Genomic DNA, 12,062 nt, shown 5'->3' with positions numbered 1-12,062 from the left:
CCAATTGAAAGCATGTTCGGGAGAATTTCTCAAAGTTTTTGAACTTTCAATATGAGACCGCCTACTTTTATTGGAGCATCTGATTGGTCATTTTAAAACTTGAAAACTTGCAATAAAGAATAAATTAAAAAAGGGGGTCAGCAAGACCTTGTTTTTTTGTTTTGTTTTCAAGCAAGAATAGTTATTCTTACAATTCTACTTATTTATCAATTGAAGTCTGGGATTTTTTGCTTCTTGGTACTACCTGTTTGGAACTATTGACAGTATATAGAGATGGATAAAGCACCTGTGACGCCACCCATAGAAAATGCTTTACCTCCGGTTCCATCAAAATGAAGAGAATTCAGTCACCATTTTTCCGTGCTACAGGCGTCGCCATGTTGGAACCAGACAACTGTAGTTAGCATTGATTGGTCCGAGTCAGTCTGAGTCATCATTTCTATGTCAACCACTCTTGCTAATCAGGAGTGAGCTTGTTGGAAAGCCACACCCCTTCTACTGAAAGTAGGCTGGGGAGAATCTACAAATCAAATATCTTGAAAATTCAAGGTTGGGGGCTTTATTAAAGGATCTGATTGGCCAGTTTATAACTTGAATAACTACTAATGAAGAAAGTGTATAATGAAAAAAAATAGGGTTAGTAAGAACATGTTAAACAGAGGTAGCAGAGCAAGAAGGATTATTCTGACAAATATAATGACTGAGTTAAAGCTGCTTATTTCATAATAGACGTCTAGGGGATTTTGGCTTTCTGGGACCAGTGGGTACTTCCTTTCTTGGAATGTGAGTTGGGAGGGATCACTCAGTCCAGTCCTCATATACAGTCCATGGCTAAAATACATCAGAGCTACTTTAATTCCCAATAACACATGTTAAGCATCTGCATGAAACAGATGGTTTAGTTTTAATCAGAACCATTTTAGAAGAAAAATCTATAAAGACATTTATTAATCTTAAATTAGTAGTCAGATGTTTGGTTTATAAAATAACCATCATAGTTTAATGCCAATTATGGTCATTGGTTTATTGTTGTGGTATGTGTAAAGTTACACACATAAGCTCAAGGAGTATTTGAAATTTGCTCCAAAAAGTACATTTTGAAAATGGGCTGTTTCAGTTAATTGTCAGCAGTTTTTAAACCAGTTTAAATACCTCTTCGTCCCACAGAGATGAGCCACAATATTTATCCGTTCCAACTTTAGCTTGAACAATCATTAATGATTATAATAATGATGATGAAACATTAACTTCCTTTATGAAGTTGGCTTGTTTTATGGTTGACCTACTGCATGGGTGATGTCATAGATTTACCTAAAATACAAATCCTATGTTGAAGAGTAACTGTAGAGTAGGCCTGCACGATAAATCGCACATTTATCGTTATCGGGATATTAGCCTGGGGGATACACACATCGCAAAAAAACAGTATAAATTGCAGTATATGGTTGCCTTACATTTTTACACACATGCTAATAAAATCTAAAAAAAACAAAGTATTTATTTACTGTTGCAGTGAAGTGGAAAGGATGTTGTTTTTTGTTTTACTATTTGTTCATGTATCGTAAGTCATATTGCTAATATTTATCGCTAATATTGCACATCGCAAATTTTCCTCGTATTGTGCAGCTCTACTGTCGGGTGAGTTTAACAGCTTCTGTTCCTCTTTTTTCCTTTTAGGTTAAAGTGAACATTGTGGGTGAAGTTGTGGACCAGGGTTCTACCGAACTGGGCATTGACCATTTTGGATTTGCTCCACACGCCGCCATTTACTCAATGCGCCCGGATGTAAGATGCATCATCCATATCCACACCCCGGCTACAACCGCTGTAAGTAAACGCCGCGTTAACATGAAAAGGGATTTATTTTAAGCCTAAAAGCTAGCTAATCCTCCCCTTATTTCGCACTCATTCGGCATGTCCTGTTCATTTAAAGTGCAGACAGCCTGTAATGTATTTTTACCGTCTCTTTTGAAGTTGTCCTGTAAAATGCACAGCCCGCTATGAACTTCACTGCATAGCTGTTTTTTATTTGTGCCCTTTAGCAAAAAAAACTGCCTCTGTGGAGACGCTGGTATGTGAGAGTTCTTTTTTTTTATCCCACATTAACAGGTGTCCTCGATGAAATGTGGAATCCTGCCCATTTCCCAGGAGGCTTTGCTTCTGGGAGATGTGAGCTGTTTTGGTTACCATGGCAGCTTGGATAATAAAGAGGAGATGGTGGAGTTTCAAAAAGCTTTGGGCCCGACTGCAAAGGTACTATCAGACCGAGACACATTATCAGGTTTAGGATTTAATATTCCTGCTCACAAGTCCGTGCAAAGATGGTTTACTACAACATAAAAGTCCAGAATGAAACGAGTTTCAACTTTTACTATTTGTTAAAAACTGCGCAGTAGATTTTGTTCCCCTTTAAAAATATTCTCTTAAAGTGTTGGGGAGTTGTTTACAATGTGTGAAACCGTTCACTGGGTGACAAGTTTAGTTGCTACTGGTAGAATTTAGACTTTACTAGGTTTGTCATCACACAGCAGATACTGACACTTCATTTTGAGTTGAAATCAAAGACATTACGCTGATTGTTTGACTTAACAATCCCCTGTAAAGCTGAAGATTGGCAGATTTAGACGCAGCTAACCAGCTGTTTTCACATTCTGCATGTTTCAGTCTGAAGCTAAAATAATCTTCTCCTTTGTGTCACAATTAAAAAAGGAACAGAAACAGAAAATGAACAACAAATAAAACACTTCTTTAAATAAATTTGGCAGAATTTTCAATAAACTATCTTAAGTGTGTAAATAAGTCACACAATTACCACTTAATTGTCTCAAAATGCATAAAAATTGTTTTTTTTTATCAGAATTAGGAGACATCAGCTCAACATTTCCTCTTTCTTCTGTCAGGAAGATGTTGTGTGTGCAGGCATGATGATCAATGCCAGGTGCATGTAAAAAAAAAAGAAAGAAAAAAGTGGATTTTTCTCAGATGTAACAGAAACAGGAAATGTTTTGTTTGTCTTTCAGGTGATGATGTTGAGCAACCACGGACTGCTGGCTTTAGGGGAAACAGTCGAAGAAGCTTTTCACTATGTGTACCACTCACAGCTCGCCTGTGAAATCCAGGTGTGGAATAACGATGCTCTTTTCATCTCATTATTATTTTTCTTTTTGGCAACTTTCTCCAGATATAATGGGATTCAATGCACAAAGTACGCCTCCTAGTGTTCAGATGCAGAAATGCAACTGCTTGTGCATCCAGGAAAAATTACCTGCAGAAACAGGAAATGATTGTGTTATGACATCATGTATCCAGTTTGATGGTATAAACACCACAAATTATTGGGTAGTGAACCAGTTTTGACAGTAAGATGCTCTTTAAAAAAAAAAAGATAAAGGTGAAAATAATTCTAATCGAATGTCTTCGTTAAGGTGAACTCCATGAGATGCTCAGGCGGCGCCGACAACCTCACGCTGTTGGACAGGCAGAAGTTCAAGCCTCTGACTCAGGGAGTGGCAGCAGCAGGGGTGGTAATCGACAACGAAGTCAAGTGGAAAGTGGGCGAGGCCGAATTCGAGTCGCTGATGAGGATGCTGGATAACCTGGTGTGTGTGTGTTACTCATAAGTCTCAGATTTTTCTGTCTCAAGCACTTTCGAAGGAAAGCGGCTCATTAGATGAAAAAAAAATAGAGCCGCTGTGTTAATTTAATCTGAAAACAATTGGATCTTTCTAGGATTGCTTTCTACGTCTCTCATTCAAAGAAAATTAGAGTTGAAATTGGGTTGTTTTTAGTCCTTTAGCTAATTTCGTGACTCACAGGCTGCTGGTTTTTGCTGCCATTAAGATCTTTTGTTGCTGTTTGAATGGCACAGATAATGACCAGGACTTAGAGAATCCTGTGGACAAGGAAGATGTTAGACTGTTAACACCAAACGAATGCCTCATTACTACTGAGTAGGGCTGCCACAATCGACGACTAATCGACTATTAAAATAGTAGACGACTAATTTAATAGTCGATTAGTCTTTACTTTATATTATATGGAGTCAGAATGTAGTAAAGTTGAAAGTTATAATGGCATTATGTTAGCTTTTTGGACTATTTTGGCATTTATTACGTTTTTTTTTTTTAGGATAATTTGGGGTTTAGCTAATATTTCAGCTCCATGCTAGCTGTTTTGGCTAACTTTTTCAGTTTTTTTTAGGCTAATTTGGCATTTAACTAATATTTTAGCTGGCTATCAACGTTTTGCCTTTTCAGCTATCAGCTTCCGTGTTTTTTGCTATGAATTTCAGCATATTCAGCTATCAGCACTAGCATCTTGAGCAGCCAAATTCAGCTCACAGCATTCACACTAGCATCATCACAGCTAATGCTATAAATCTAGTTTTTAGTTAGCTTAAAAGTAATGTTGGTTAAGATTTGTGCTTTACATAACAGTTTGCGCATGACCCGATTAGTCGACTAATCGGAAAAAATAATCGGTGATTAGTCGACTATTAAAATAATCGTGTGTGGCATCAAAAGAATAATTTTCATTTAAATCTAAATATTGTTACATGACAATTCTGATTTAAGAGAATTGGTTTGTACTTTATTAAAACTGTGTATTGAAATATTGTTTTAATCACATTTTGATCATATTTCTTTCTTTTTTTTGTTTAAGAAATAAGCTAGTGAAAGTGGTTAGCACTTATAAAAATTGTTTGTTATTTTATTCAGTTAAAAGTTACAATTTGCGTCAAAAAGCCAGCGTTAAAGAACTAGAATCAAAAACGGGGTATCTGTATCTACATCCGAAATGTAGGAATGATCGCTATGAGGCTGGTAGTCGGAGTGCTGTATCTGTAGCAGATTGCAGCTGTGTTAAGTCACTGCTCACAGTCCACCCACCACCCTGAAATCATAGCTTCCAGATGGTGGGGCTTGCTTGCTTGCTTGCTGTGGGCTGTTCCCGCCACACAGACCACACAGTCACATTGTGGGAACAAAAAAAAAAAAAAAATCAAGCGCTCTCGGTTTTTGGATTTGTCTTTTTTTCTTAGAGTTTGAGTGCAAATGCGGGGTCGGAACTTCCCTGCCTGAAGGCGCAGTTTGTGTAATCATTTAAAAAAAAAACAAATGTTCAAAAGGAAAAAACAAAAAAAGGGCTGCTTAACAAGTCACTCCTCAATGCAAATGAAAAGAAGGGATTTAAAACACGATTAGATGGTCAGGGAAGACATAAAACGTAGTTTAACAACAATATTTGTTCAAAAATTGTTTAATTTCTTCTTACAGAAATTGAAAAGTTTATATATCAAAGTATTGAACCTGTTGGGTGGCTTGAAGCTCCGCGGTGGCGTTGATCAAAGCCCAGGATAGAGCTTTGTTCCAGAGTAAACGCGTCACATTGATTGTGCCAAAGTGTCACTCTGTTATTTTCTTTTTGCACACGGCACATTTCCATCTGTTGCTTCCTTTTGCTAATAGTATCAAGCATCTGAAGAAATTATGTTTGACCCTTTAACACCTGAGGCATAGCCAGTGACGCTTAAACACAAAATCTTTAATATAGTGTAACTTTTCAACCATGATCAACCAATTCCAGTAGATTTTGAAGGAAAAAAGCGGCTCACGCCGCTTTTCTCCTTCAAAATCTACTGGAATTACATTGATCGTGTTAACAGTTGAAAAGTTACAGTAGGTCCGGTGTTAAAGGGTTAAATGTCTGTTCATAGGTGGGCTAGAATTGTTTTCTTTGTTTATATTTAACCCTTAAATCTCTGCAGAACTGCAGCTCTTAAACAGAATATTAAGGAATTCTTTCATTTTTACCCCCACGTGTCCTGATAGGGGTACAGAACGGGCTACGCTTACCGCAACCCCGTCGTCCGGGAAAAACCCCGCTCTAAGAACGACGTTGAAATCCCCGCCACGGTGTCAGCCGTGCCGCCGGACGACGGCGAGTTGGGACTGCGCAGCCCCCTCAAGTTCATGGCCCAGAAACAGCAGAGGGAGCGCACCCGCTGGCTCACCTCGCCCAACAGCTACCTAAAGGTCAACGTCCCCGAACAGTCGCCCAGCGGGGACGTCAGCCCCAGGACTAAAACCATGGTAGGTCCATTACCATGTCGAAGCAAACGGATCAGTTCTTGCTTTGTATTAGTCTGCCCTCTTGTGGCAAATTTAATAAAAACATGTTTGAATCTTTTTTTTTCTTTCAGTGGATGAAGTCCTCACAGCCAGGAAATAATGCTGGAATGCCCATAAAAATTGAGGATCCCAACCAGTTTGTCCCACTCAACACTAATCCTAATGAGGTTCTGGACAAGAGGAATCGGGTCAGTGACTATGTGGATTTTTTTATTTGCATCGTAACTCAAGCCCTACTTTGTCTTATTACTCATAAAATATTAACAACACTAAATCACTCTTGAAGGTCTCATATTTTACTTTTGGTAACCTGAATTTTATGTTAAAAAAGACTTTTATAAGGGGGAAATCTTACATATTATCCATAAAAAGTCTGAATTAGTACAAAAAAATGTAAAAAAAAAGGGAAAGAAATATCTCATTTTTAATAGTGGTGACAAATTATTCCTTTAATTTTGTATATTAATAATAGATAAATTAGTACTTTATTTTTTTTATCGTGTTAATCTCAGTTTTAATCTAGAACTTCTTGTGTTCTGAAATATTTAAAACAACTGTTTACTTTCACAAATGTTTTATTTGACCTCTTAATGTCCCTGTACATTGCTGTGATGTCATCACTGTGCGACTTTGTAGTTCTATCCCAAAACAAAGCCACAGCTGTGATCTAATACGTAATAAATAAAGGCCGACGAGTGTTCGTTATTATAAATTAATGGGGTACGTGGAGAACCAATCGCATCACATCTGGAATAAGTTATGATAACACACAGTATATATTATGGTATTAATAGAAGTTCATGGTCCGTATTTTTTAAATGCTCAGAAAAGTGTTTGTACTGTTTTTATGTGCTAAATTAGAGCACTCTTTGTTCTTGTGTTTTTTTTTCTTCCATTTGTTGAGATAAATTCCACTTATTAGGGTTAAAGAAAAGTTTGGAAGTCTGTCATAATTGAAAAACTTCATAAAACCAACTTCACCACCGGCAAAAGCTTTTTAAAAAACAAAAAATGTTGAGAAATTTCTAATTTAAAAAGGATTTAAGCACAGGACAAGATGGAAGTCAACTGTCCAAAAGATTAAACGACTTTAGAATCCAGAAAGAACAGTCAGCTCTGCAGGAAAGGAAGTCCAGAAAACAAAACAATGAATCTTAACTAAGTTGCTTCAGAGGAAACAGAGCAATCCAAATAGTTTATTTAAACAGCACATAAAACACAAGTCACCACAGTACTGCACAGAAAAAAAGATTAAAAAGGAAATGTAAACAAAACTATAAATATACGATTTCGTTAAAAATTAAACTGATAAATAAAAGGACTTATCGGTTTCACAAAAGGTCATAATAGGTCAATTAATCAAAGCTAAATCTACAAGATTGAGGGAAGCAAAAGTGGGTTTTTTTATCTTTGATTGAAACTAAAAGATGATTGTTCAGCATCTGACAGTGATGTTCTAAAAATATCCAAGAACTCATATCAGGATGATCAACCTGCAGACGGAGGATTCCCACCACTCCCAGCATGAACGATGAACTCAGTCTGTCTCATTCACTTCCTCCTTTTCTAGTTTCCCATTCACACATCTCAGTAATTACCTGTTTCCAGGACTGTTTTTTTAGCAAAAGAAAGTCTTTTTATGAATTGAACAAAGCTGCAGGTTTGTTTTGCTCAGCACAACATGCACTTCAGGCTGACACGGAACAGGATGTCTCAGATTACAGCTCCCGCCATCGCTACACCTCCATTCCTTCACTTAACAAGACATTGTTTGCCGCCGTTGTGTACCTCCGTGGTTTTCCAAAGAACATTCTCTGCTCCATCCCAGAATCTCCCAGTTTTCACACAAAAGCCAGCAAAGTTGTAAATGTCTGAACACGTCTCCTGAAGATCTCAGAAAGGGCGGCGTTAACAGCTGATGAATAGCGGTCTTAAGCTGCTTTCCTGTTTTTGTCTTATTTTTCCAGGTGTTCTTTTCTTCTAAAATTGTTTTTTTTTTAATCCAGATAAAGGAACAACACAGAGGTGATCAGATGACCGCAGGACCAAAATCTCAGTTACTAGCAGGCATTGTGGTGGACACCATACCGGGCCCTGTGAGTACATTTATGGTTTGTTATAGGTTTAAATGCTGCACTTATAACTCATGAAGCAGAGGGTTAACATGTATTATAGTGTAGTTTATAAAACTTTTATGACTTTTAGCAAAACTCCAGGAGAAGCTCATTAATTCATCTGGTGATTAACTAATTTTAGGTTAGGAGTGTGTGTAAACAGAGAGCTCTCAGTTATGGGTGATAGGAAGGGGGGTGGGGACGCCCACAACTGAGAGATGAATTTCTAATAAAACTATGTCCTAGAAAAAAAATCGTTTTTTTGTAAAAATGTAATTAAAATTGCACTGGGAGGGCTTTAACTAGATCAGGGCTCTGCAACCTGAGGCTCCGGAGCCACGTGTTCCTCTTTTATTCCTCTATTGTGGCTCTTTGGCCTCAAAGAAAACTTCAAACTTAACTAATAATTCATTTCTGTTTAGATTTTTTACATATAAGCCTAACTTATCAAAAATAAGGCTAACAGATTTAATCTACTGTCAGACTGGTTTATCATTGGAGTGACATTATTTTAATGCATTTACATGTATAGATTTAAATAATTTGGATTCTTCCCTGATGTTGTCATTTTTTTCTTCACTGGTAAAATAAAAAATGATATAAGAACACAAAAGAAAAACATGTTTCTTGCATTTTTAATTAAAGTAAATCTGCTGCAGCTGGAGGATCTGATTAAAGACAGGAAGTGTTTTATTTTGAAAGAACTTGAATGTGCTATTGTCAAAAGTGAAAGAAGTTACATTTGTTATATAGTTGTAGAGAACATGTCAAAGCTGCATTGTATAAACGAATGGCTTATGGCCACAAAAACATAAATTAAGTGTATTTTTCTGCCTTTGAGGTGAAACTTTGTGGCTCTCTCTGAGTTTTGCTCCATAAGAACCTGAAACTAACGGCTCTTTTAGCTTTAAAGGTTGCGGAAAAAAAATACAAAGTTGCAGACCCCTGAGCTAGATCAAAAGGTGATCGGAGTAGAACTTTTAGCAGCCAGAATCAGACCATTGGCCTTTATTTTATTTTATTTTTAAGAATTTTACAATTTAGAAAGTGTAAAGTGTTATTTTTAAATGAAGGAAAATGTAAACTTTCTTTACATGATTTAGGAACTTTTCTCCACTTTATTTGAGAGTTTTTTTTATTATTATTTCTAATGAAGGAATTTCAGGAGACAATATGTGAACTACTTGGTTTTATGCATAAACTAGACATAAAATTGTGTTCAATAAAAACATTAAAAGCTATTTTTGGTGTGATTCTGATTTAGATTCAGATAAAAAAAACACATCATGTGTCCATTTCATACAGAAATTGAGGTACTCGCATACTTTTTCTTAAATTATATCACGATTAATTTTATTTTGAAAACAGGCTGTAATGCACTGAATTGGAAGATTATAACTGAACAGGATTTCTTCAAATATTTCCACTTTTTAGTAGTTTTGTTTCTATTTACTCAAATCCCGTTTTCCCTCTTGCTCATATCAGGCCTTCATTGTTGAAGACGAGGAACAGACCCGATCACTTCCTCCAAACCCCTTCAATGAGCTTTCAGAGAAGGTTCTGGAAGAGTACAAGAGCCTGGTGGAGAGAAAGCAGCTCGGCCAAGACGGTAATCCTTCACGAAGTCCGAAAACAGTCTGATCGCAGTTCTGCTTTTATTTTAGCTACCGGTTCTTGACTTAACAGGAACAAACAAAAATGCTAGTGTGTTTGAAATCCTTCACTGCACTGTAGACACAGAGAATACAGAACGGTGTTGCAACAGGGTAGCTTCATCTACCGCTGGAACAAAGCTGTCAGTCTGCGGTTTTTCTCCTGCTTGTGAAGTCGGCTCATGAACTGAGCAGCAGACATCAGTCTCGTCAAACTCCTCAAGTCTCCGCTCTGACAGAACTATAACAGGGTTATGACTGGAACCACGTGAGAGGAACATCTCGTAAAAATGGGTCATCTGACTGAATTTTTGGTACATCAAACCGTGTTTTACTTTTCGTCCTGCGAACTGCAGACAGAGCTAACGTAGAGGCTGGAATATCAGCAGGCGTTGGAAAAATGAATGCAGACATTCATGAAGCTGAGAGGATGACAGCTTTGATGGATGACTGACCTTTACGGCTTCAATCCTTTTACAGAGGAGGATGATGCCACTGATGCTGATGAGATGACCACGTTTGATGGCTCCACCATCTCCCTCTCCCTCTCCCCTCTAATGACACCAACTAAACAAGGTAATTAGCGAATCGCCTGCTCTTTTCAATTTGCGTAAAGCCACAAAATATGTCTCAAATTAAACGGATAGTTGAGCTCATTATCGCAGCCTTGTCAGCGGCTTCTCGTCTTCTCCGCCGGCCTCCTCACTCCCTCTGGGTTTCGGTGTGTCGACAGATGCCATCCCGAACGGGAAGGACCACTCGGCGGAGACGGACGAGGATCTGAGCATCGAGGTGTCCCAGCTGAGCGTCAGCACCTCCGATACGGGGGACGTCTCCGTGACAACCAAGGAGAAGCAAGGGGAGCCCCAGACTCCCGAGAGCCAGAAGAAGTCCCCGAAGAAGAAGAAGAACAAGTTTCGCACACCTTCATTTCTGAAGAAGAGCAAGAAGAAGAAGGAGGAGAAGGAGAAAGAAGAAGCTTGAGTTGTCGGCTGTCATTTAAGCAATGATTTTGATGTTGGAAGAATTGCCTTTATTAAATGTGTGTTGAAGGGACCTGAAATATGAAAAGAAGTGTTTTTTTCTTTAAAGATGTGTCAACCAATTGAAATAACTGACATTTATTTACCCTAATTTACCAATCAGATCACCAATCCACAAAACACATCTGAATTAGCTTGTTATATAGTTGTTTTTTCAATACTTTTTGCACATTTTGTTCTATCTAAATAAAATTGAAAAAGTTTTATTCCCAGAAACAATCAACAAAAGTGGCTACAAATAATCCAGATTATCTACTGTTTAACCTTGGGAGACGTTTGATTTGTATTTGAACATGTAAGTTGGTATATTAACAATATAGTGTTTGATATGAAACGATACATATTTACTTGCTCAGTTTTAGGCTAAATATGCTGTGATGATGCAAACGTTAATAATTCATGTAGGTTTTTTTTGTCTTTGTGTGTCATGGTTCCCATGGTTGCTGCTTTGTTGTTTTCATGACAGGAATCAACTGTGACTAACGGAAGGCTCGGAAAGTGATGATGGATTTGTTTAGGAGAGACAAAGTGGGATTTTTCTTTTCTTTTTTTGATTGTTGAGGAGGAAAGCGAGGCTGAACGTGATGTTTTGAGCAGCCATGTCCAAACTGTCAGAGAAGGAAAAGCTATTCTTTGAACTGTTCAGGCTTTGACATGCTGTGGGCTTGGAGGAGCATATACATACATATATATATATTTACATCCCCATCAACAATGTGAATGATTTGCTTTTGAACCCAAAGGAAGTGAATTTATGTAAATACTTTTTTTTCTAATGCAAAGCCAAATTTGAGTTAATCTTATAGGTGTGACAGTACAATCTAATACTATTTTAACACTTGTATTATAGTGTTTTATAATCACTAATGGGCGCCATATATGCTAAATTTGTGTTTACAAATCGTATTACCTGTGTAGTGCTTGTATTTCCTTTGTTGTTTACATTTTGCTCCATTACTTTTCTATTTTTTTCCTGTCTTATTAGCCATTTTAAAGGTAAAAATGTTCATTTTTATTGCTGACAAACAACGTTTCAGACACTGATGCTAACAAAGTCCAGTTAGATCTCTCCTTTGACATGGAATTTCTATGTTTATGAAATAAAGCTTTTCTGAAAACTTG

General features: G+C 37.4%; 1 protein-coding gene across 1 annotated transcript in view; it reads left to right on the top strand.

The window, feature by feature from the left end:
• add3b (adducin 3 (gamma) b) overlaps window positions 1–12,062 on the top strand; it is a gene marked incomplete at its 5' end in the record, with an annotated part of 17,224 nt that extends 5,162 nt beyond the window's left edge. The window contains 10 exon segments of the mRNA XM_024297379.1: window positions 1,678–1,827; window positions 2,110–2,253; window positions 3,021–3,119; window positions 3,426–3,599; window positions 5,832–6,092; window positions 6,203–6,319; window positions 8,138–8,227; window positions 9,731–9,854; window positions 10,378–10,473; window positions 10,631–12,062. Of these exon segments, the coding sequence (XP_024153147.1) occupies window positions 1,678–1,827; window positions 2,110–2,253; window positions 3,021–3,119; window positions 3,426–3,599; window positions 5,832–6,092; window positions 6,203–6,319; window positions 8,138–8,227; window positions 9,731–9,854; window positions 10,378–10,473; window positions 10,631–10,881 (1,506 nt within the window).

This window comes from Oryzias melastigma, linkage group LG15 (genome assembly GCF_002922805.2).
Source record: "Oryzias melastigma strain HK-1 linkage group LG15, ASM292280v2, whole genome shotgun sequence".
NCBI classification, from domain to species: domain Eukaryota; kingdom Metazoa; phylum Chordata; class Actinopteri; order Beloniformes; family Adrianichthyidae; genus Oryzias; species Oryzias melastigma.
This window is presented reverse-complemented; position numbering and strand designations above follow the sequence as displayed.